This window comes from Corvus hawaiiensis, chromosome 24, assembly GCF_020740725.1.
Source record: "Corvus hawaiiensis isolate bCorHaw1 chromosome 24, bCorHaw1.pri.cur, whole genome shotgun sequence".
NCBI lineage: Eukaryota > Metazoa > Chordata > Aves > Passeriformes > Corvidae > Corvus > Corvus hawaiiensis.
Genome location: NC_063236.1, coordinates 8,097,854 through 8,122,674, shown reverse-complemented (window position 1 = coordinate 8,122,674; position 24,821 = coordinate 8,097,854). Strand labels below are relative to the sequence as shown.

The window sequence follows — 24,821 nt, the reverse complement described above, 5'->3', positions numbered from 1 at the left end:
CACCCCAGGAAGTCCAAATGTGGGGATAACAGACAGCCTTGGGCTGAAAACCCTTCTCCAAGGAAGCAGCAGGATGAGTCCCAGCCAGCAGCCCTGGGGTTTGCAGCAACACAAACACCAAGGGGTGCACGACTCAGGATCTGAATGTCAGCAGGCTAAAAAAAAAAGCCTGCCCTCCCTCTGTCTCCTGGCCCTGGTTCTTCTCCCACACGTCACTCTCCTGAAGCCTTGCAAGATGTATTCACACAACAGGAAATCCAACATTCCCCTTCGCCTTCTTCTTTCTTTCTCTCCTTTAATTTTCCCCAAATGTAAATGAGGAAGTCATCTCTCCTCTGGGGATGAAACATCTGCCTGGAGAAGCTTGCAGTGCAATGCAACATATTTTGATCACTGCTCCATCTAATTACAGAGAAGAGAAGAGAAAAGCCACAAAGCAGGGTTTGGGACTGTTTTTTTCCCCAAAACACAAGGCATCTGAAAAATAATAGAAAAACAGCAGCACTGACAATCAGAGCAGAGGCAGCTTCCCCATCAGCCTTGAAAAACAGCACTGAAATACAGAACCTGCTTGGAAGGAGAGGGATTGCAGGGTGAGATGGGGAAAGACTAATTGCTCGTGCCAAGGACACGTGGGAATGCAATTGGAATCTCAGTATCCTCAAAGCCGGAGGCTGCTCCCGCCAGGCCAGAGTGGTCCAGCTGCACATCCATCCTTTGGGGCTCACCAGGGTCGCGTTCTCGCAGCTCCCTCACACCCACTCCAGAGCACAAGGGAAGGAGGGACGTGGGGGGAAGAGCCTTGAAGAGCAACCCACGGTCACAAGTTTCAAGACCCACCAAACACTTGGTGTTCAGGAGCCAAGATGCAGAAGGAGCAAAGGCTGGAGCTCCAAACTGGGATGCACTGGCTCACCCCAGACAGGGACAGCAATTCTGCTCCAGAAGCAACTCCAGGCTCTTCCAGAGAAGCTCTGGAGACGCTCAGACCCAGCTCCAACCTGGCACCTGCAGGGGCAGAGCCCTCGCATTGGCCTCGGCTCCTGAAGTGACAACGGGAGAGGCCTCAAAGGCACAGCAGGCAGCACCACCTACACCCCTCGGCGTTCCAGAGGGGCTGATTGCTTCCCTTGTTTATCTCTGAAAAAATTCACCGTGAAGCGCTGGTGGGGCGCAGCCTCCAGCCGCTCGGGGATGTTGCTCGCTGCGGGTGACGGAGCTTTTAGGAGTTCCAAATAAAGCCCTAATCATAATCGTTGCTGTTTCCCTGTCTTGCTCTTCAAGCTCAAAGGGAGTCCATGGCTAAGCAGCAACAAACAGCACCTCTAACGAGACCTTGCATGGCAAGGAACCAAGCCCAGCACCGGGGGAGCCTGTTCAGCAGCCTTGCTGGAGGAGCACTGACAGGTTGTTTACAGCAGCTTTCAGAAAGGCAGTGCAAAATAAACAGGAGGCTACCTGCCTTCCACCCTTCTCCCACCCGGATTTCCAAGGGAAAACTTGATTTCCCTCCTAAATGTTTCAAGTTTCCAGAGGAGGAAAACAAAACGCTGCCTGTGATGAATGGAGGTTGGCAGCTGGTGGGGACAGGTATGGCACTTCAAGCCGTGGGAAACCGGCCCGAAACATTCAGGCACCGCAAGGAAACAAAAAAGCTGATGGGAAGGATGCCCACAGACAGGCAGGGGGGTCCCAAGCCCCCGTTTTTCTTCACAGAGATTTGTCAGCAGCGTTCTGCTGGCAAGCAGGCCCCCGTCCATCCTGCCAGGCAGCTCTCTTCCAAAACAATTGCTCCGAGGATCGTCCTCGCCGTTTATTATCCTGCCTGAGTGTGAAGACACACAAGTGAGCAGCAGGTGCCTGTCTGGAGCCAATGGCGCGTAATGGTTTAATCCAAGTCCATCTGCACGTGGAGAATGGGCTGGAAGAGCTGGAGCCTACCGAGCTCATCACTGCCACCAGGAAAGCAAATGGATCCACTTCAAAATTGTGCCTGCCACAGACAGCCCGAGCTGCTCCTGAAAGGTCACATCCCTCCTCAGTGCGGGTTTAATCCAAGTCTTGTCTGTCAAGGAGAGAGAAAAACACAGCCCTGGGGCTGTCCAAGATGGAATTAGTCCTCCGAATCCTCCCCTGCGGGCACAGGCACGTGGGCATGGAGGGAGCGCGTTGTCACCTTGGCGGAGCGGTGTGTGCTCCCTCCTCGAGTGCAGCTGGTGCTGACAAGGTCAGAAGCAAGAAGAAAACTCACCCTGGGCTAACGGGAGGCAGAGAGTCGGAAGATTAGTCACCATCCCGAGACCCGCGTTTCCTGGGAAATAAAGCAGCTGACAAGGGGTGGAGGACATGAGAGACGCAGGACGGTGTGGGATTCCAGGCTGGAATTCAGCCCCTGGCTCTGCCCCAAATCCACACAGCCTCTGCTTCCCTCTCTGCACGTCCCGATTCTCCTCGTGCTCTCCAGCTCCTCTCAGGACACTGGGAGCTCTCTGGCGTTTGCCGAGGGCAAGTTCTTCCAAGCACAACCAAAATCCCCAAATCCCCCCAGGGTCAAAGGGAACAACTGGCCCTAACCCCTCCCAGGACAGGCAGACAGAGAGGGGCCCGTCCCCAGCTATTTCTGCCGTCTCCCAGGACACGGGAGTGTTCCCAAGCGGATGTGTCAGTCTGTTTGGAGCATCAATGTTTGCCTAAGCAAATAGCTCGGAAAGCTCCACAAATAGCAGGAGGGTTGGTTAATTGGGAAGAAGGCAGAGAACCAGAGAGCAAAACACACGCAGGCAGCACCAAAGGCGGGGAAGAGCACGGCTGAGGGGATCTGGCCACCCCAAGGGCACGTTTGCCCTCCATACATTGTTTTCTCCGGCCCGGCACCACTGTCAACAACACTTTCCGCATATGCAAATAGGACCATACTCCCGCAATTACACGGCAATCAGAGGCAAATTACATTCTTGCTGTTTACTTTCAGTGTCCTTAATTAATCCGGTTATTAGACGATTAATGAAGCTTGTTTGGTGAAAAACTCATAGCGTTTACAGCTCGAGCTCACGCGTGCAGCCGGCTGGCATCTGGCTCCGCATCGGCACGTGGGGCTGGAGGCAGCGCGGCCAGCGCCGGTCGCCAAGGCCAGCAGAGCGGGGTGACACCGGCCCCGCAGGGCTCGGAGTGGGGGCTCAGGGCTTGGCTTTTCCAGCCGTGCCTCCGCTCCAGGAGCCCAGTCCTGCAGCTCGAGCCAAGCGCCAGCTCCCAGCTCTGTCTGGAGACACAGCCCCCGCCTCCCTGCTCCTCTCCAAAGGCAGCAGGACCCACACCGGCAGCTCCCACCGCTCTGGAAGCTGCTGGAGAAGGTTCCCAGCCCCGTGCGGCCGCTGGCCCCCGTCATCCCTCTCCTCAGCCGGCTCCCAAGGCACCCTGCCCTCCCCAAAGGTCACCCCAGCTCGTGTTTGGTTAAGCTGCCGATAATGAAGTGGCATGTTCATCTAATGATCAAATTGCTGCACCACGAGCATGAAAGGCTGAGGAGAACTAATTAAGAAGCTCATTTGCATACTCCAGCGTTTCCGGTGCACGTATGGGGTTCCCATAGCAACCGGTACAAAAGCTGGTGATGGTGTGTGGGTTTTAGTGGGTTTTAAGTGCTGTTCCTTCCCTTTGTCATCCCCTGCAGATCACAAAGGCTCTGCGAGGAAGGTGCGCTGACACCGGGCTGGGAAGGGGCATTTCTGCCCAGCAAAGCGGGGGAACAAACGAGCTGCGAGCGTAGCAGGGGCTGAGCCCGCTCCCAGAGCCACCAGCTCAGGTATCTGAGAGGGGAGCAGGGATCTGGGGACTGAGGACGCTCTTGAACAGAAATCCCTGACCTGATCCTGCTCTATCCAAAACTCTCCTGAGTCGTTTTGGCCTCAGCTCCAGAGGGAAGTTTTGCAGGAGACTGCACCAAAACCCGCAGCATCCCTGAGCCCTGGGGAGGAACCGGCTGCGGGGAGCTCAGGGTAACGCCTGCAGCACCCGGGACACGGGGACACTGTGGGATGGGACCCTAAATGCTGCAGCCCAGTGTGGGAAGAAGGAAAGCAGGAGCAGCCAGGTGAGGGAGTCAGCTCCAGTCCCAGCCGGTTCCCCGCAGTGCGGCGCAGTCCAGCCCCGGCTCTTTCCATCATGTCACTTCTCCTAAGCACCAAGATTTCTTTTCTGCTTTGTATTTCTGGCAAGAAACCTTTGCATTTAGATAAGGAATAAAGCCTGGAATCAGATCTGAACTCTGCAGCAGAGATCAACATTTTAATGAATTAAATATATTCCAAACTAAATGTAACCTCTTAGCGCTCACAGTTTTGAGTGAGACTAACTTAAAGAAAAAGCCAGCAATCCAACTCATTTCAGCTCTCCCTGGCTGTGAACTGGCCACAGGCCAATCAATTATCTTGAATTTATTCGTTATTCAACTTCCCTCCAACAGCCAATTTCCAGGCTGTGAATTGCAGGTGAGCGGCTCCTCCGGCCGCGGCTGCGCTCTCATTCCAGACCAGTTTGCAGGCACTGGTTTCACTGGGCTGCCCAGCAGCCTGGCCCGGGGCCACCAGCGAGGCAGGACACTCCGGCTGGCACGTTCAGCGGCAGACAGCGCCGGGGGGGCCTGGAGGGACAGGGGCTGTTTGACATCCAGCAGCAGCGTTTACAGATGCAAACAGAGCCCGAGCATCCCCCGAGGGCTGCGCAGCGCTGTCAGGCCTGGGAAGAGAATTTAATTCCTCCCTGTTAATTCGAGGCTGCGCAGGGAGGGCAGAGCTGCTCCGGCAAGGCGCGTTTGGTCGCAGGGAGCAGATGCTGCGGCTGAAGGAAGCCCTGAATGCCCACAGAGCTGGGAAGGGGAGTTCTGGGAGTGCGGAGGGCAGGGGTGAGATCTCGGCTGTGCTGCCCCAGGCTCAGCCCACCCCAATTCCAGAGCCTGGCGCCTGGGGGGCAGATGAGGGAGGAGAACGATGCCAAGGACCAGCAGCGAGGCAGGAGAGGAAGCCCAGCTGGTCCTTCCTGCAGCCCCCACCACGGTCAGGAGCCCCAGAGCTCTCGCCCCTCCACTTCAAACACCTCACCTCGCTATTTCCCACTCAAACCAGGAGCTCTTCCTCTGTCCCCAGCCTACCCAGCATCCTGGAACGAGCTCCAAACCCGTCAAGCTGGAAGAAGTCCCCTTGCCCGTCCAAAGATTTCTCCTCCCCTAACATTGTTTTCATTTCCCCCTCCCCCCCGTTTTTTATTCTCAATAAAAACATAATTACAGGCTTTTAAAAAAAGCAAATTATAGTGACATACTTTAATTATCTCCAAGCAATGGAGGACTAAATTACACAGTCAGGGAATCGGAGGTTACCTAAAAATAAAAGCAAGAAGCTTCATTAAATGCTAATTGCAGCTTTCACCACTGAAGTGAGATTTCAACACAGACCACCACTGACTCACTGGGCCCTACAAGAGAACATTGGGGCTGGGGAGAGACCCTGGGGTACACAACTGGTGCCTCCATCCTGGCTCCAGCCACAGGGATTGCTCCAACGGGAGCTCCAAAGGCCCCGTTCTGCTGCTGGACCTTCCCCAGCCACAGGGTTGGGTGCTTCCACCTCCCTCCAGGGCACCCACTGTCCCCTCAGCCCCACTCAGAGGCACTGCCCACCTTCCCAGCAGCTCTGAGGGGCTCAGCACAGCTCCTCCAGTGCTTTGGAGCAGAGGAATGAGCTCCAGTCTTTCCCAGAGCTGGTCCTGCACCAGGAATGGAACCACAGCATCCACCTCACCTTTGCTGCCCTCTGCTCTGAACCCGAGTCCCACCTTGCTGCGAGCACCACTTGGCTCTCCTGGGGTGCAAATGGGTTCTTGGGGCTCTCCTTGTGGGCAAGGAGCTGAATGGAGCTCTGTCCTCCTGTCCTGTCCAAACCAAGCTCTGCTCCAGCCCTGTTCTCCCCATCCCCTTCCTCCAGATTTCCTCCCTGAGGAGCTGCAACAGGAGATCTCCAGGCCCAGGGGGGCCAGGGAGCTGATTTTCCCCAAGACAAGAGAAAGGAAGCACGAGGTGGCAGGCAGGCTGGAAAATTTGCAGGGAAATTATCTTGTTTTTCCGTTTCCCATCGAGTTGGACTAATTATGCCACCGAAGTCTGTAATTTGCCTCTCAGAGAAGAGAGTTAATGACTGGTTCCAGGCTGCTGCTGCTCCAGGCGGGGGCACAGCTCCCGCTCCAGCCCCCAGCTGTGCCCTGGGACCCCAAAAGTTCCCACTTGTCCCTGGAGAAGGGAGCTCAGGAGAAGAGCTGGTGATTGGGAACAGCAGCCAAGGACAACAGAAAGTTCCAGGAGGCAGGAAGATACGAGCAGGGAATGGAGGCAGCTGGCATCAGCCCAGGTTTTTTTCCTCACCACTTCTCAAAGTCCCAGAAAAAGTGAAAAATCTGCAGGTCAAGCACTCGGGGAACTCAGGCAATTATCGTTGTTTAAATTCAACAGCCCTTCACAGAAATAAGAGGAAAATCGGACAAGTGCTTTTAAAGCTCTGAAGGAGGCAAGGAGGGGAAACGATGGCACCAATTTCTGGACAGGCACCTCATTTAAAAAAAGAAATATATACAAAATACCCAAAATTAGGAATGTGATATCCAGGAATCAGAATCTACTCTGCTCTTCTCCCCAGCCACAGGCAGAGCTGCCCTCAAAAATATTGCACAAAGCAGAAAAGCAGAATCTGGATCCTCATAGGTCCCATGAACTCCCTGCTGCAGCATCCACAGCAGAACCTGGCTCGATCCCCATCCATCTCACTGGCTTACAGACTGCTCCCTTTTAATTAGTTCCCGTAATCAAAGAGGGGTTGAGAATTAAACAGCGCTGTATCATGGATAAAATTAACGAGCTGTGTTGGGAGGTCACTGCATCCACCACTGGAACGGGCTGGGAGGGACAGGGGTCCTTCGGCAGCTCAGGTTTGGAGTGACAAAAATGGGGCATCTCTGGAGGGCTTAGAGCACCTCCCTCACAGGCACGGCGAGGGGAGGCAGGTGGAGGCTGTAATTAAGTCAGAATCAGCCTTTCCAGTCATTATCAGGCAGAATTCGGGGTGAAAGCTGCTTGTGACACCATCAGAGCAGAATCCCCGAGCCAGAAGCAGCACCAGAGACATCAACTCGGGTTTTCTCGTAGCCCTCTGAACCAGGCAGTGCCTCACATCCGATCCGACAGTGATGGATGCTCTGGGAACAGAGCAGTTTTTTCTCCTGAGAAGCTCTTTTGACAAGTATGATCTTATCAAAGTTCCGAGCTTTTCATTACGCTGCTTTTTTCCCCTTTTTTAACTCCTGCCTTCAAGCCAGGCTCTGTCCTCCGTGCACAGGCAGGAGCGGCTGCGTTTCCCTCCGGCACCAACGCCTGGCTGCAGCTCCTGTGGGGCTCAGGGCACCCAGGTGCCCCCCACAGAGCCCAAGATGAGAGCAGAGCTGTGATTAGCACACAAACAGGTCTAGAAATGTGCAAAATAGCGGGGTGGCATCACACAGGCTCAGAGAGGCACTTTTGGGTTGGGGGGAACAGGCGCAAAAGGGACGGGGAGCCAGCCCAGCACCCCCTCCCAGGCCAGGTCACCACTTTCACTTACCCAGAAGCTGGAGGCACCCAGCACCTCTCTCCGCCTCCTTTCCCCCTCTCCCAAAAAAGAGGCAAGTCTGGACCCTCCTCTCCTGATCCAGCAGCCAACAAGCACAGCCAGCCCCATTCCAAGAGGGAAACGCTTGGAATGCCCAGTCCAGAGACTGAAACAGCAGCAGCCAATGCACCAAACTGCCCCAAAAAGGCACAGCCCAGACTCTGGGAACAACCACGTCCCTCACACACAGGGCTGAGCCATCCCAAGGACAGGCTGGAGCCAGGAAGAGGAGCCCTCCCCGCAGGGTGGGCAGAGCTGCTTTCATTAGTCCTCGTTAACTCAGGGTCCCTTAGGTTGGAAAAGCCCTCTGAGATCCTCCAGTCCACCCTTAACCCAGCAATGCCAAGGCCACCGTGTCCCCAGGTGCCACATCTGCACACTTTTTAAATTAATCCCTCCAGGGATGGGGACTCCAGCACTTCCCTGGGCAGCCCGAAGGCTCGGGAAGCCCTGGGAAATCTCCTCCCCTCTGCTCCATCCCTGCAGCCTCTGCCCACAGCTCGGGGAAGAGAAAACAAGGAGGAATCAGCCCTTTCCACCCCAAACCTGCCCCAGTGCCCCGTGCCAGGGACATGCTGAGCTCCCCTCTCCCTCTCCCATCCCATCTCACACAATTTGAGCTGCCTGGGATCTCCAGGAATGCCTGGAATGGAAGGACACCAAGCCCCGAGCTCTCCCAGAGAGTTTGGCCACCCAAAACCTTCCCTGCCACCTCCTGAATCCAAGTCACCAAGAGACAGCAAACGCCGAGTGCAAAACCAGGGTCTTTTATTAGAAATCTCCTCGTATAAAAATGATCATGCTCTACACAGTCATCGAATAATTCATAAACATCCAGGCACTGAACTTTGTTTTTTTGTGTGTTTTTGTTTTTTGACTGGTCAGTACATAAAGCAGACATATTTCAATCCAAATGGTCATCACATACATTAAGGAACCACCTATAGAAATCAGCACTTTGAACACAGTCTAGGTTTTATTTTATTTTATTTTGCTGTCTGGTTTGTGGTTTTTTTAATGTAAATTTTAAGTATTTTTATTTCTTTTTCCTTTTTGCAACATATAGAATTTGGTAGGATATGGGGTAGAGAGTGAAGAGGGACGGAGGAAGACAGGAACGGAAGAAAACGGAGGATTAAAAAAATTAAAAAGAGAAAACAGAAGGTTCTGCACAACCACAAACAATCTCACAAATTCCAGAAAAGGGAAAATGTTGGGGCTCTTATATTTTTTTTTTCTTTGCCAAAATACAGGAAAAAAAAACCCCAAACACTTGCTGAAGTCCGTCCCCTCTTGCCCGTGCTCCGTCCCCGCGCTCCGCTGTCCCTCTGTGGGAGCCATGCATCGCCACCGTGGGCGCTGGAAGAGTTTTACTGTTTCTTTATGAATTTTTTGCTGCTGTTGATGGCGTTTTTCCCCCGGGAGATCTGCCCAGTAGCCCCTGCAGGAGCGCATCCCCCGGCTGCCACCTCCCTGTCCTGTGCCGTTGTCCCTGCGAGGAGCTCGGCTCCCTCCCGGTCCCTCTGCTCCTGGAGCTAAATGGCGTGGTTGCTGTAGCTGACGTAGGTCTGCTTGGTGGCCAGTGCTGGAAGGAGACACAGAGCTCACGTGGATCATCAGCAGAGGCCACCTTCCCCCCCTGGCTCCTGTCCCACCCCCCTGACCTGCCCAGGAGGTGCCACCAGGGATGTGACAGGGTTTGCTCGTGGATCTGGACAGCGCTGGCACATGGGATCCCTCCCTGAGCTGTGGCAGAGGGGCTGAGCCCCACAGCAGCTGTGGGGGCTCTCTAAGGATGGTTCATCCCAAGGAGAGCCCCCAGGACATGCCATGAGACCCCGGGACGGGAATGGGGTCTCAGCCTCCCACCCGCTTCCCTCAGCAACCTCCCACAGACAGGCCCACGGGTGCTGCCCTTTCCCAAAGCTCAGCTTGTCCCAGCCAGCCCTCCCAGAGCACGATTTGGGGTCCCAGCTGGGCGTCCCACACCCCTGGCCACCTCTCCACGGCAGCTGGGTGTGGACCAGCAGGGCACAAAACTAACCAGCCTGGCTGCCCCCTCATCCAGGGGGTGCCACAGGGACACAACCCTGCTGCCATCCCCCAGCTTCCCCAGCCCTCCGACACAGCAGGAGAGGAGGCAGCGATGGCTCCAAAGCCACCACACGTCCTAGAGTGGCACTGGGGGGGCACAGCCAAAGCCACAGAGCCATGAACCCTCCCACTCCCTGCAGAGCTGTGCCACTGCCCTCGGTGGGGACAATGCTCTGCTGAGACCCCCACGAGGTCCCCAGGCACCACAGGGTCAGCAGGCACAGGGACACCCTTCGGCCAAGGGCACAGGCAAGTGCTGGCACAGATGGCACAGCTTGGGACACCCTGAGCAGCACAAACGTGTCCCCACGGAGCCCTTGCTGCAGGTTTCCAACTGGTGTTCCCAGATAACAATTAGATAGAGCAGAAGGAATTGGAGCTGACAGAGCTATTTGTTAGCTGCGATGTTTTCGTAGCTGATCTGCCCGTATCAAAGCCCTGTGAATTATTTATTCTGTTGTTTATTTAAGGATACGTGACCCGGCAGTGACAGAGTGAAAAATGTCCCCTCGGTGCTGCGCTGACGTCCCCCTGCGCCTCCCGCCCCCGGCGCTGCTGCCGTGCCTGTTCCCTGCCTAGGCACAACGGGAGCTGCCAGCCCTGCTCACTCCGAGCTCCCCCAGCCCCGTGGGACACTCTGGAGTCAGGGATGTGCAGATGGAGCTCATCTCTCCCCGTTTCCGGCATTTACGATCCTCAGAGGACCCCACTGCGAGCTCCTGCGGGAGCCACCTCACCTTGCGTTTCCAGGTTTTCGCAGAGCTCCGACTTGGCCTCTCCGTTGGGGCGGAACCCTCCCTTCTGAGAGAACTTGTTGGACATGGTGGCCGCTGTCACCACCGCCTTGAGGCTCCGCTTGCGCTTGGGGACGTTCTGCTCCGGGTGGAAGAGGATGATGTACACCTTGGGCATGTAGAGCATGCCCAGGGACACCGAGGCACTCAGACTCACCGAGATGGTGAGCGTCGTGGTCTGGATGTACATCTGCAAGACACAAGGCCACCAGCTGAGATCCCCCCAAGCCGCTACGGGATCCAGAAGGGAAAGGAGGAAACAGGGAAAGGAGGGGAAGCTGGGGTTAAGTGAATGGAGTGGGGAGGCAGGGCTAGAATGTCGGCAGTGCTGGGTGTTAAACGTGAGGTTTGACGCTCCACCAGCCTCAGGGTGGGAGCTGCAAGGCTGGTGCTGGGCACAGCAAGGACACTCAATCCCAGGGCACACCCCACTCCCCTTCTCCCTTCAACAGGTAATTCCCATTCCCCATCTGACTCCTGGGCTCTTGTCATGTAAGTCACATATTACACACCGACGCTGCCTTTTTGCAGTCAAAACTAATTTCACGCTCACTGTCCAGGACTAACAGTGACAGATGTTTTGCAAAATGAAAGCCCATTAATCTGACTGTAGAATAATCCATTTTCCTATGGAGAGCAGTTGGCAGGCTCTTCTCAAGCCAGGGCATCTGAAGCAGGTGGCAACTGCCGGCAGGGACCCCCTCCCTCTGTGTGTCCCACCTCTCAGGGAGGCCAGGAGGGCAAGTCCCTGCTCCGTGGGCATCCCTGCTCTGCCAGCATCTGGTTCCTTCCTCTGCAGCATCCCCTTCTCCAGCAGGCTGTCCATGTGCTGGGGCTCTGGGGCTGGGCAGGGAGGGGGCTCTGGGTCTCCAGGTGCCTTTGCACACTCCTGCTTTGCAGGTCACTGACAAGGCTTTGCAAGGAGCCTTAAAGCATTTCCTGAACTTCACCGGTGACTCAATGTCCAGCAATTCCCCTGCAGGTGTTTCACAGGTGGGATTTAACGCCCTGTGAGGAGGCAGGACCCTGAGGAGCCGGGGAAGCTTGGGGTCCCCACGTCCCCGGAGGCTTCACCTGAGGGTTTCTGAAGTGAAAAGGCGATGCAGGGCACACGCTGAGGCAGAGGCTCTGCACGGCTCCCTGGGAGGCAGCTCATCCCAAGACTGAGAGCTGGTGGGACACAGCTGCTCCAGGACCCCCCCAGGACCCGCAGGTCCCACCTGTGATCCTGCAAAGCCAACCAGCACCTGGCCCAGAGCGCTCCGACTCAGCCCCGAAGGGAAAATGCCACCGAGCTTGCTCTGAGTCAACTGAAAAACTTTGGTTTGTCCCCAGAATAAAACCTCCTGCTGTCACACGCGCCAGTTTGTTTGTTCCACCTTCTCTCTCTAAGCAGTTTTTGGAAATAAAAATGTCATTTCATCAAGCGAAGTCAAAACACATCTCTGTGCCAGAATATGTGTGCTTTTTTATTTCTTCCTTTTTTCTTTTTTGCCACTCCAACTCTCCAGCCTCTACCACGGCTGTCCTGGACCGGCCAGGAATGAAGGAAACATTGGGACCCCAACTCCAGGCACCCCCCAAGCCCTGCCTGGGAACCAGCACAACTGTGCCCAGCACAGAGTGACCCCGGTGGGGCACGGCTGAGCTCAGCACCCCTCATCTCCCTGGCTCCCTGCCCTCCCAAGGAGCCTCACTTGCCAAGCCAGCCATTTCCATATTTTGTGCCTCGGCAGTGGCTCCCCCTCCCCGTGCCTTGGGGCTCGGAGGCGTTTCAGCAAGGAGGGAGGGAGCAGCTGAGCTGAGCTGAGCTGAGCTGAGCTGAGCTGAGCTGAGCTCAGACGTCTCTGTGCACGCTCCCCCCTCACTCCTGGGCTGGTTCTCCCAGTGCTGCCAGGGACTCCCTTGTGCTGAGACCCCGCTGCCACCAGCCCCAGCTCCCCACCCCACTCTCTACCTCCTGCAGCACTTTTGGGGTCTCACAGGGCCGCTGTGGCGACCTTCCCCCTGATGCTGCGTTTGCCAGGAACCGTTCTCCTGCCCACTCCAGCCTCCGCAGCCGTGTCTGGCTGCAGCAAACCCCTCGCCAGCTCAGACAGGAATATTTTAAGCCTGGAGCCTCCACACAGGCGTGCAGAGTCTGCTCAGTTAACCTTTTGCCACTGCAAAGAATGACCATTTCTCACAGTTTCACTTCCTACTCTCTTAATTGGCTTCCAGCCCAGCACCCCGCTTGGCCCCTCCACTAACGACACTGGAGCTTCCTCTGGAGCCCCGGGAGGTGTGAGCTGTGCTTACTGAGGAACTTCCAGCTCCCGCTGCCTCGTGGGCTGGATCAAAGAGCACAGCCAGACCTGGCTCAGGGCAATGACGCTGAGGGACAGCAGTAACCCAAAATGACCCCACGCAGGCCCCCAAAGCCAGCGCTGGGCTCAGCCTTGCCCAGGGCTGGGTGAGCCCATCCTGCCCGGGGAGCAGCTCAGGCTTGAGGCACAACCCAGGCTTGTGCCTGCCCCACAGCAAATCTCAGCATTAATTGGAAGCTGCCCCCACTCTAAATCCACTCCTGGCTCCGCTACAAGGGGTTTTTGCATCATGGTGGGTGCTGGGAAAGGACAAACCTGCTCAGCCCTCCTCCAGCTCACCGAACACCACTGGACAGTCCCTGTCACTCCTTCCCTCTCCCTCTTTTCCTTGGCTGAAAGCGAATGTGATAAACAGGGAAGCAGACAATGACTCCACTGTTCCGCTGCTGCCTTATCAGCACAGGAAATTGTCTCTTTCTTTAGATCCTCTGTTTTCGCTATTTCTGTAATCCGCCGGGATCGGCAGGGATAAGAGGTTCTTTCCAGAAAAGGCTTGGGGGACTTGTTACAATAATATGCCACCTCCATGTAAAGTTCTGGGCACGAGGCAAAGCAAATTAAAGTAAAAACAGGGATCATCATCCAACTCCTCCAGACCACGAGGCAGCCTTGGCTGCGGCCCTGCAGCCCCAGGTGGGGTCGGGGCAGAGGTGCCAGGGGTCCAGGGGTGCGGGTCTGCCCCGTGGCATCCTTGGGACTCCAGCCATGGGAGAACAGCCCAGACAATGCTCCTGGATTTTCTTTTCCCAAGTGTGCAGATGCTCCACGGAGCCCAACGGGCCCTCAGTCCCAGCAGCGATGGGGTGAAGGTGATGGGATCCCCCCGCACGGTGAGCTGGGGGTGCCCCACCAGGCACCACGTGGGTGATGCCAGTGCCAGTGCCCCCAGTTGTCCCCCCAAGGACACGCTCAGAGCCAGACCCTCTCTGCCAGGACTCCTTTTTGACCTTTTCCACCCCAGGACTACAAACCAGGAGCTAAAGCAGCAGCACGGCGGCCCCGAGCACCCGTTCCCTTCAGCCTCCTCTGAGTGCATCCATCACCCCTTGGACACAGCCTGGGGACACTCAGAGTCCACTCCATGGCCCAGGGACACTCAGAACCCACTCGCATGGCCCAGGGACACTCAAAGCCCATTCCCACACCGGCCCAGCAGAACTCCAAGCTGCAATCCCAAAGCCCCGCCACGGTTGGCTCAGCAGGCTTGAGGCAGGGCCGGGCTGTGAGACAGAGCTCCGTGTCCGAGGGGAGTTGGGAACATCACTTTTTCCGCCTCTAATCAGCTTGTTAGCAGCCTAATAACAGAGCAGGCCTGTGCATCACAACCCCCAACGAGAGGCACAGCCTATTGTGGAGCTGCTGCCTGACAGGCAGCGTTCAGCAGCCTTAAATTATCCCGTGACAAGCTGCAGTGAAGAGGTGAGCAACCTTGCGCATAATCTACAATCATTATCATTTCCATCTTTATTACCCACAGTATGCCAAGCACATTAAGGAGGCTTTCAGGGAGCTTTTGTTTTGCAATAATTTCTTAAAAAATCTGCTTTCTTGTTAGTATCTCCCCTGCCATCTCATCAAAATGGAAATGCTGCAAAAGGCTCCATTTATTTCCTTTAATTCTCCTTCACACTTGCAGCCAGCGAAGGCCTGGTGGGACTTTTTGGCTGGGCCAAGGTCAGAGGTGGCTGGGTGGACTCGGCCTCCTCGAGGGATGGATGCTCTGACAAGAGACTCTCCAGGACACAACAAACTCAGGTGTCCACAGCAAAAGCTCCCTCAGCAAACCTTTGCAACAGGTGTGTCCTAAAGCCACGGTGTCAGCAGCGTGGGGACACACCCGCGGGGTCCAGAGAGGGATCCGGGCCCTGGGACACCCCGGGGATTTCCAAGGAACAGCAGCTCCAAGGTTTGTTCATCAGAGCAGCGCTGGGCTGGCAGGCGGGAGCTGTTTGCGTTTGACAGAAACGTGATGATTCCTGTTTTGGCTGGCAGGCAGAGGGATTTGGGTCTCATTCATGAGATTTTTATTCTTTGTTCTTAATCCCTCGCACTTGAGCACAGAGCCTCATCCAGGCTGGCCTTGGTCCCATGGGAACTCTGCACTGGGAACAGGAGCCGGCTGGGCAGCACTGGGTCCCTTTCTGTGTAGAAATTGTGCTCATGACACCAGGGACCTGCCCTGGGGGTTCACCCTCCCTCAGCCCCCCCAGCAGCAGCCTGTGCTGCTCACTGCCCCCATCTGCGAGGGGCAGCAAGGCCAACAGAGCACGAGAAACTTCCCACCCCAGTTCCCAAGCTGGCCAGGCTGCAGGGAAGGACTCCTCTTGCTCAAGACACCACAGCCTCTGCCAGCTCTGCACACCGGACACCAGCCAGGCCTCTCCCCTCCTCCCTTACCTTTTCCGCCGACTGCGACGTCCCAAAAAATATCGGGATGAAGGCTAACCACACAATGCAAGTCGTGTACATGGTGAACCCGATGGGTTTGGCTTCGTTAAAGGTCTCCGGGACCCCGCGGGTCTTAATGGCGTACACAGTGCAGGTGACCATGAGGAGCATGCTGTACCCGAGCAAACAGATGAGGGACAGGTCCGAAATGTCACATTTGAGGATGCCCCTGGCAAAGTGGGGGTTTGTAGTCCGCTGGTCCTCGTAGTCAATGACAGAGTGGGACGGGTCCACGATGAACCAGATGCAGACGCCGACGAGCTGCAGCGAGATGAGGCTGAAGGTGATGACCAGCTGCGACGCGGGGCTGATAAAGCGCGGGGCGCTCACCGACTTCTTGCCCTGCTCGAAGATGCGGTAGATGCGGTTGGTCTTGGTGAGCAGCGCGGCGTAGCTGATGCTCATGCCCAGCCCCAGGAAGATGCGCCGCAGGGAGCAGGTGCTCAGGTCGGGCTCGGCGATCATCAGGAAGGTGGTGGCGTAGCAGAGGAAGATGCCCGTGAGCAGGACGTAGCTGAGCTCCCGCCCCGACGCCTTGACGATGGGCGTGTCGTTGTAGCGCACGAAGGTGATCACCACGAACAGGGTGGCGATGATGCCCACGATGGCGATGAACACGGGCACCACAGCCCAGGGCGAGCTCCACTCCAGCTTGATGATGGGGATGGGCGTGCAGCTGGTGTGGTTCTCGTTGGGCCGCTCGTTGAAGTGGCAGCGCTTGCAGTGGAACTCGTCCAGCTGGTACTGGTAGCCGTCGCAGCGCTCGCAGTGCCAGCAGCAGGGGATGCCCTTCACCAGCTTCTTCCTCTCGCCCGGCTTGCAGGGCAGGCTGCAGATGGAGCTGGGCTGCTGGCTCCCGCCCCCCGGCCACAGCATATTCTCCACCTGCGGGGGAGACAGCACCAGCCCTGCTGAGGGCACACTGGGCACCTGCCGGGCACGCCTGGGCACAGGGGATGCCCTGCCCTGCCCGGATCTGGACCCTCAACCCATCAGCACATCCCACAAAGGGTCCCAGCCCAACCTGGCATGGGGGCAAGGAGGTGGTGAAGCTCTCCATTGGCCTTTTGGGAAGATTCAACACCAGGAACCCAAAATGAAGCCCCTCCTTCCCTGAGGAAACCCCATCTGCTGCGGTCTGGCTCCTCTTTCCTGTCCCATACCCGGATCCCTGGGGTGTGGTCACACGTGCCGAAGCACAAGTGTGTACCTGGGGACACCTTCCCCTTTGCCCCCACCACCTTTGGCTGCCTGGCTTTGCAGCCAGGGGCTCCCAGACTCTACGTGGTGAGAAGAGAAACCTGCAGGACCTTCCCCTTGGACCACAGCCTTACCTTGAGGTGCAGGTGGTCTGTCCACTGCCCGATGACTTTGTACTCAGGGGTGGAGTTCCTGATCTGGTACTGGTAGATGTCGTAACGCCCTGGAGCATCTCCGTTCTCATTGAATGTCACAGGAGTCCCAGCAATGCCTGCGGGAAAGGGGAAGCTCGGCACCCACAGCACCCACAGCACCCACAGCACCCCCACCCTGCTGATGGGGTCCAAGGGGGCTCTGGTTTGATGCTCCCCCCTCGCTGCTTCTTTTAAGAAAGGGGGAAAAGGAGCTTTAAAAGGTAAATCAAGTGAACTCTGCAATAAACACTAATGAAAGGAAGGAAGAGAAGAATCAAGCAAGAGGGGGGAAATAAATAAAAGAGGCACTGTGGAGGAGATCAGAGGGTGGAGATAAATAGAAATAATAAGGGGGCCAGACAGAAAATGTTTATTAAGGAGACAGAGCAGAGGAAAAGATGTGCTTCCAGAGGAGATCTGAGACAGACAAGGGCAGAGCAGCAGGAGGCAGTGGGACCTCTGCCAGCTGGGAGGGAGGAGCTGGCAGGGGGAGAGCCTGGGCAGGGCAGCAGGTGAGGGCAGGATGGCAGGGTGAGGGCAGGGCAGCAGGTGAAGGCAGGGCAGCAGGTGAGGGCAGGGTGAGGGCAGGATGGCAGGGTGAGGGCAGGGCAGCAGGTGAGGGCAGGGTGAGGGCAGGGTGAGGGCAGGGTGAGGGCAGGGCAGCAGGTGAAGGCAGGGCAGCAGGTGAGGGCAGGGCAGCAGGTGAGGGCAGGTTGAGGGCAGGGCAGCAGGTGAGGGCAGGGTGAGGGCAGGGCAGCAGGTGAAGGCAGGGCAGCAGGTGAGGGCAGGGCAGCAGGTGAGGGCAGGCTGAGGGCAGCATTGCTGCCGGATTACGCTCCAAAGGCTCCCAGGAGATGTGGAAGCTCAGACCTTCCTCACCTGCTGATCTGCTGCCCTCTCTCCATGCTGCACTTGCAGTGCAGCAGCTGCCAAATTGTACCACAAATAAACCATGGGTGCTGCTCCATGACCCACACTGGGGACAACCAGAGCAATGGGGGACAACCAGAGACGCCCAGGGCCACTCCTGCCAGCGCCGCGGGGGGATGGCACACCTGAGAAGTTGACGTTGCGGATGTACTTGAGCAGCTCCACGCCGTCCACCGGGTCCATGCGGGGGCACAGCCCCACCTTGCCGGGGCACAGGTTCTTGTGCATGTTGTGCAGGGCGTGTCCCATGGCGTAGACGGCGTCGATGACAAACTGCACCTTCCCCTCCTGCTCGTACGAGGAGTCCTGGCCGATCCGCTCCCGGTCTGCGGGGACAGGGGAAGGGGGCTCCATCTCCTGTGCCCCAGCCATGCCCCCCAGGATGCGTCTGCTGCACCCAAATCCTCGCAAACAAGCTCACCCTGGACTGGAGCAGCTGGAAATTCCAACTTCATTCCCAAACCTGCACACCCAGGGCACATGCAGTCAAGGAACATTCCCTGGGGAATACCCAAGCAAACTCCCTGTCACATGGTTCTGAAAATGTGGGTGCTGGCACCCTGCTGTGCTTCCAAGAGCCCTCGGGATGTCATGTCCCAGCGCCATGGGACATCCCGAACTCCCAGGTCCCCCAGCAGGACACGGACTGGGCTGTGACCAGCGTCCCACCCTCACCCCTGTGTGCTGCAGCCCTCCTTCATCTCCCAGGAGTTTCCACCAGCTCAGGCTCTACCAGTGGCATCAAGGACCGCCCAGGCAGCATCCATCACTGGCTGCCTATCCCCCATCTCCCTCCCAAAGCCTCCTGTCACCCCACTCCCCTCATCGCCTCCTGCCACCCTCCTGCCTCGCTGACCCCACAGCCTCCCCGGCTGGCAGGATCCTGCAAGGATCTGGCAATTACCAGTGACAGCTGCCTTCCCCCCATCATAACCCCATCTTAATGGGATCAGAAACATGTTAATGACTTAGCAGAAGACACCGATTAACGCAGCACACTGTTAATTATGGCTAAGAGAGCGTCTCCCAAGGGGCACTACTGCTACGGAGAGCCCTGGCCTCTGCCCCTCCATCCCCACCCCCGAGGCATGGCCGGGCATCCTGCCAGGCCACCAACAGGAAGGAGGATTTGTCAGGGAGCCGAGGGCACCACTTCCCTCCTCTGGAGAGGCGGCACATCCTAGAAAGCCACGCCAGGGTGCCCAAAACTAACTCCGGCTCCACCACGCAGGGACGCGCTCTGATGTGAGATGGGATTCACAGGGACAGCAGGAGACCAAGCACCAGCACCAGGTGCTGATCCCTTCCTTCCCTGCTGTGGGAGAGTGAGATGAAGCCCCAGTGAGAGGGGATGGCCCCATGAGCCACGCTGGAGGTCCCTGTGCTGGCACCTGTGCCACTGACATGACACTAAAGCGAACTGATAACAAACTGACCGACAGGAAAAGATGATATCGGGGAGGTGAATTCATAGCCCATCCTTCAAAGTTATAAAAACGCTTTTGGAATGTGGAGATTACTCATGCAAAGCCCGGCAGGTGATCCCTCCTTCCACATTATTGACAGGAGCCATTAATCTTCTCCCTCAACTTCAGGCCCTTCCCCATATTCATGTCCGAAGGCGCAGACAGGCCACTCTGTCTTGTCAAGATAATTACCCATTAAAAGAGGAGCTGTAATAGACTGTCCAGGGGAGCTGAGCCCATGGGGATGTCACAGCCCTGCCACCATCCACAGCACTGTCCTGCCCAGGCGACACACGGGACCCAGGGCTGGTCCCTCACAGCTCCTCAGCTTCCCAGCAGCCACCTCAATCCTGCACGCATCCCAAAATCCAACCCGCCGCAATGGCACAGGCTGTGGGGGCTGGATTTTCATCCCTGTGCCAAGGCTGAGCAGCGCAGATAAGGAGACATCCCTGGGGGCTGTCCCTCTGTCTGTCAGCACCTTGCCCCAGGCCCCAGCTGCTTTTTTCCAGACGGGAATTAGGCCAGTGCACAGAGGGGCAATGTGGAGCAGACAGCTGAGGCTTGTTCCCAACCTGGAGACAATAAATCTCTGCCAAGCTCCAATAGATGAGGGCCAGGGAAGGGAGGTGACCTGCTGATTATAATAGCAGGGTCGTGCATCGTTCTACAGGGCTGGTAATTAATTTTCAAGAGTGTGACGAGGCTCAGCGGCCCCCTCAGAGGAGGGACGCAGCTCTTCCCCGGCGGCGGGTGAGACGGGATCAGCATCAATTCCCAGCACACCACCAGGCCCGGCTTCTGGCAGGAGTTAATCAAAATCTCTCTCAGCACATCTGCGGGGAGCTGGGGATGGAGAATCTCCAAATCTTGTGGGTGCTGGTGGCAGCACCCAGCACCTCTGGCCATGTTTTTGGGCTGGGTGAGCCCATCTGGGAGCAGAGACAGTCCCTTCACATGGGATGCTCATGGCAAACAGCTGGTGGGTGCTAGGGCTGCTCCCAGGGGTAACACAAGCAGCTGCCACCAGGAGTTCCATCAGCTCAGCCCTCGCCTTCCTCCCAGCCCTCCCATCCAGGAACGGGAGCCAGGAGCTGTCCGGGTCAGGGTGGGATCCTTCGCTTTGGTTTTTGGGGTGGAATAAACAAGCCAAGCCGGCATTTCTTGGGCATGTTGGGTTCTACCCAAACCTGAGGAAAACAGCCCCAAGCTAGGCATTTGCATCAGTCCTGCAAGGCAGGAGCTCGTGGATCTGCAGGGGCAGGTGATTTGCTTCACCAGGTGTTAGTTCCCTGCTCTATCTGCCAAGCAATCACTCGGGAGATGGTTTATTTGCTGCCAAATTCCGATGATTTAAAGACAGCTCCTCAGACATTTGCCACGTCGTAGTTTCAGCTGCTTCCACTGACACCTCGGCCCTGAAATATCACCTGTTTAAAAGCTACATCATGGTGGAGATGAGGAGATCAGCGCTCACAGGACCTGCTCATGCATCTCCTGGTGTCGAGGGCTCTGTGAGGCTCTCGGGAAGGATGAGGAGCTCTTGGCTACCCAAGGCCATGGCCATGGGCCAGTTTCCTGGCGTGTCCTTGCTACTTGCCCAGCTCACACCCACCCAGATCACCAGCTGAACCTTTGGGGAATGCCTGCAAGGTCGAGGATGTGGAAGCACCATCCCGCTCATCCTCAGTGGCGAAAGCAGGGGAAAAACAAAACCTTCACCATCCAACTTCCCAGGCACAGCCAGGTCCCTCTGCCTGACGGCACACGATGGCTTCAAAAGACATCCCTCCCAAGGGGATGAAGGGACACGCCAATGTCCCCAAGTCCTGCCACGTCGCAGCCCGCGAGCCACGGCGCCCTTATCTGTCTTCAGCCGGTGCCAGGCAGGCAGTAAATCTCTCCCATCTCTCAGTAAACATGTCACCTCCCCGAGCCTCCAACCATCACCTGACAGCAGCGCTGTCAGCAAGACAGATCCCCGGCTGCCTTGTTTACTGCACTCGTCCCTAAAGCCTCTTTTGGCTGGAAATGACTCAAAATGCACAGTGGGGCTTGAGGAAGGAGTCGGGAGCCAGGAATTGAGCTCTGACAGGATTCCCACCAGGCAAAAACCCCACGCTCACAACCAGAACCACACCCCACCATGAGCTCCCACCCTCCCACAGCAGCCCCCCAGCTCTTACTGGTGCATTTCTTGATGCTGCTGCCCTTCCTGAGTGCGTGCCGGCTCAGCTTGCAGTGGAAATTCTCCTCCCAGAACTCAGCAAACCAGATGTTCCGGCGGTTGTTGTCCAGGGTCCTGCTGGAGAAGTAGCGGTCGAAACCTGCCCGGGCAGAAAGTGGATGGAGGGGATAAATCAGATGCATCACACATTCCCAAACTCCCCAGGCAGAGGGGAAGGGAGGTCTGGGAGCGATGGGGACACATCAGTGTGGTGGGATTGGGTCCAAAGTGCCACTTGGGCAGAGCTGCGAGTGGAAAATCCACTCAGGGAAGATCCTCTGCAAAGCAGAGACTTCCTGGGACTTTGAGGGCAACAGGAAATGCCTCTCCAGGTACAGTGGTGACAAAGGGAGAGTAGGGAAAACATGGCATGGGGAAAATAAGGAGGTGACTGGTGGGCAAATCAGGAAACCCTTCAAAACCCTTCCAACCCAAACCATTCTGTGGTTCCACGATGGTTTCACAGCCAAAACCTGCAGTTAAGGAGGGAGAGCTGAGGGGACCCACGAAGCACAGCCCATACCTCTGACTGAGACCCGCTTGGGCAAGATGGTGACAGAGCCCTCGGCCACCTCCTCCAGGTGCAGGACAGGAGCAATTTTGGAGCCCCAGCTGTCCGAGCCCATCCAGATGAAGTGCCCTGTCTGGTTCGCTCTCTTGGCTGCCTCCAGCACCCTTCTGTGGAGAGAAGCAGCAAGAGCTGAGCCACCAACTCCGTGCCTGGCCCAGGGAAGTGGGGATGCTGGCACAGTGCCGGTGGCATCTCCTGCTCCAGGCACAAGTTTGGGACCAGGCACAGCCTGGTGTATATGGACACACAAAATCCAGAGGTGCCACCCAGCTCCCGCACCCTCTGTCCTCCCAGCCCAGGCACCCAGGCTGCTTCTCCCACTTCATTTGCATATTTGCTGACTGGTAATTGAATTTCCCCTTAATTACCCAACATTAAGAAAGGAAAAAAGAATCAGGTTATGCCGCAGCAGGCAGGGAAAGCAGCAGCGTGGAGAGCACGTGCTCCCAGCATGGCCAGCCCCAGCAGAGGAGCAGCCAGTGCTGCCAGCGCCCAGCATGGAGCTAAACTGGGCTCTGCTGGGCTCAACTGGGCAGCTGAGCAGCGGCTGGGAGCGGAGATGCCATCGGTCCTGCTGAGCATCCCTCGTGGTGCCAGACACTGACACGCCTGCGCGCTCCTCCAGCGCCAGCCAGGCCAGAAACTCAGTGGGAGGATGGGAACGGAGCATTCCCGGATCTGACCCTCCGGGCTCTGTCTCCCAGGGCTCAGTGTCCCCTCGGGGGCTCCTGTGGGTCCCCAGCCATGTGGAAGCGGGGCCCAGGGCAGCTCCGTCTCCCCGTGCCGAGCGGAGGCAGGTTGTGACTCACCCCCCGCGTCGGAGCTGATCATTTCAAGTCCAGATGGTGTTTGAAACGCGTAATAAGGGAAAAAAACCCATAGAAATCCAGCAGAGAGTGCAGACGAGATGGGAAGAGGCAGGCGTGCAGTGGGAGCCGTGCAGGCTGCTCCATGCTCATCCTGGGCTGCCCTGGGCTCCGGGCACGTCCCTCCCTAGGACAGTCACAGCCCGGGTCCCACTCTGTGATGAGCAGCACCTCCAGCTGCCCCTGGTCCCTGTGTGGGGCAGGATCTCCCCAGGGCAACCCCAGGACCTTCCTGTGGAATCAGTGATTTAAATCCACCCTGAGCCAGGCAAGAATTCCAGCTACAACCTTCCCAGTCCGTCCTTCCCATCTTCCAGGCTCCACAATCCAGGCTGGCACAAGGGTGGGGATCATGGAGAGCTAAAGCCAGATGCTGCAGAACCCCACTGCCCAGAGCTGCAATCCCATTTGGATGGGTAAATATTTCCAGAGCCCTGATAACGAGACCTGCCATTTATCCTGCAAGGCAAATCCCTTTTCCCTCTCACCCCCGCCTGATGTCAGCTCCACAGACATTTCTATTAAGGAAGGAAAAAAGAAACTGGGAGACTTTGCACATCTGATGTAAACTGATTTAAACTTGCAGTTTACCCACATTTACATAATGTTTGCTGATTAATAAATTAGACACTTAGGAAATCAGGGGTAGCTCCATGTGAATCATTCTGCTCCATAAACAACGGAGCCGCAGCCACTGCTTTGCCTGCAGAGCAGCTCATCACCCTCAAGTGTGGCCACGTCCCCAGCCCTGCTGGGCACAGAGTGCTGGGGAGGTCCCCAAAAGGTCCCTGAAATGTCCCCTAGATCTGTTCCTCTGCCACGCTGAGGCTGGGGCTGCACAGCAGAGCAGAAGCAGCACCTGGGTCCTGCCTTGGCCAGCTCTGAGCAGCGCCTGCGTGGTGTGAAGCAGCGGGTCGTGATATCCAGGGCTTCCGAAACCAATGGAAAGTGGGTTTTCCCTCTGTTGAGCTCTGTGTGGCTGTGGTTGGGTGGCAGCCACTTGCCAGGTGGCCACTCTGAGTGGGTCCCCACTGCAGACATTCCCTGCCACACCACACAGTGCATCCTCTCCCCACTGCAGAGACATCCCGGTGCATCCCAGTGCATCCCAGTGCATCCCTGCCCAGACCTCCCTCCCAGCCAGGCCGGCCCCTCCACACCTGATATCATCCTCGTTGGCGAAGATGATGACGGCGCGGGCATGGGAGGTCTCCAGGAGGCGGCGGATGATCTTGTCAAACTCGCCCGGCTTGGGCTCCCTCGGGATCTTCACGGACTGGGCCACGCAGACCCCGCCTGCGGCAGAGAGAGCCCTGGCACTGAGACACCCCCTGAGTCCCTGTCCTCCCGGGATGGCCCCTCTCCCAGGGCTCCTCAGCCCAACAGGCAAAGGGGGTCTCTCCAGCGCTCCCACTGAGGGGCTGAGCACTTCACCACCTCCTCAGCCCAGACCCCCTGGCCACCACCCAACCCCCTGGGACACTTCCCCCAGCCCTCCCCTTACACCTCCTCTCCCCCTGCTCAGTCCTTCTGCACCACCTTCCCTCCCACCCTGCATCTCCACAGCTCCTCTCTGCCTCCCACCCACTCCTCTGGTACCTCTCACCTTCAGCCACCACCACATCACACTCTGAGCATCCCCAGGACAGACACAGGGTCCCGTCCCAACAGCTCAGTGAGGATTTTTCCAGCCAGTTCCAAGCACCAGCCCCTCCCCAGCCCATGATTTGCAAAGGGTTCTCCACATGGAATGGTCAAACTCTGGCAAAACCATCCCATGGGAAGAGCAGACAAGCCCTTCACCCCCGAGCAGCCAGGCCCTGCAGAGGGTTTATTCCCATCCCTATGGCACTGGCCAAGTTCCAGCCCAGCTTTCCAGGGAGCCGTTGCAAAAGCAGGTAATTAAAATTAAAAGAGACAATTGGAAGAGCCCCCACTCTTCACTGCTGGGCTCCGAACCTCCAGCTCCGCAAAGGC

General features: G+C 57.0%; 1 protein-coding gene and 1 long non-coding RNA gene across 5 annotated transcripts in view; both read right to left on the bottom strand.

Annotated features, from left to right (window-relative positions):
* The window catches only part of LOC125338084, a 28,318-nt gene extending 20,507 nt beyond the window's left edge, over positions 1–7,811 (bottom strand). The window contains exon 1 of the long non-coding RNA XR_007208176.1: positions 7,641–7,811. This is a non-coding gene — a long non-coding RNA (uncharacterized LOC125338084). The remainder of the gene's footprint in view (positions 1–7,640) is intronic.
* Positions 7,812–8,434: 623 nt separating this feature from the next.
* The window catches only part of GRM4 (glutamate metabotropic receptor 4), a 35,451-nt gene continuing 19,064 nt past the window's right edge, over positions 8,435–24,821 (bottom strand). For all 4 annotated transcript variants that reach the window (XM_048328382.1, XM_048328384.1, XM_048328383.1 and 1 more), the window contains 8 exons: positions 24,005–24,140; positions 21,931–22,085; positions 21,367–21,507; positions 17,840–18,040; positions 16,725–16,861; positions 15,340–16,275; positions 10,520–10,766; positions 8,435–9,273 (listed from right to left, as the gene is read on the bottom strand). In XM_048328382.1, the coding sequence (XP_048184339.1) occupies positions 9,224–9,273; positions 10,520–10,766; positions 15,340–16,275; positions 16,725–16,861; positions 17,840–18,040; positions 21,367–21,507; positions 21,931–22,085; positions 24,005–24,140 (2,003 nt within the window). In that variant the 3' untranslated portion in view covers positions 8,435–9,223. The remainder of the gene's footprint in view (positions 9,274–10,519; positions 10,767–15,339; positions 16,276–16,724; positions 16,862–17,839; positions 18,041–21,366; positions 21,508–21,930; positions 22,086–24,004; positions 24,141–24,821) is intronic.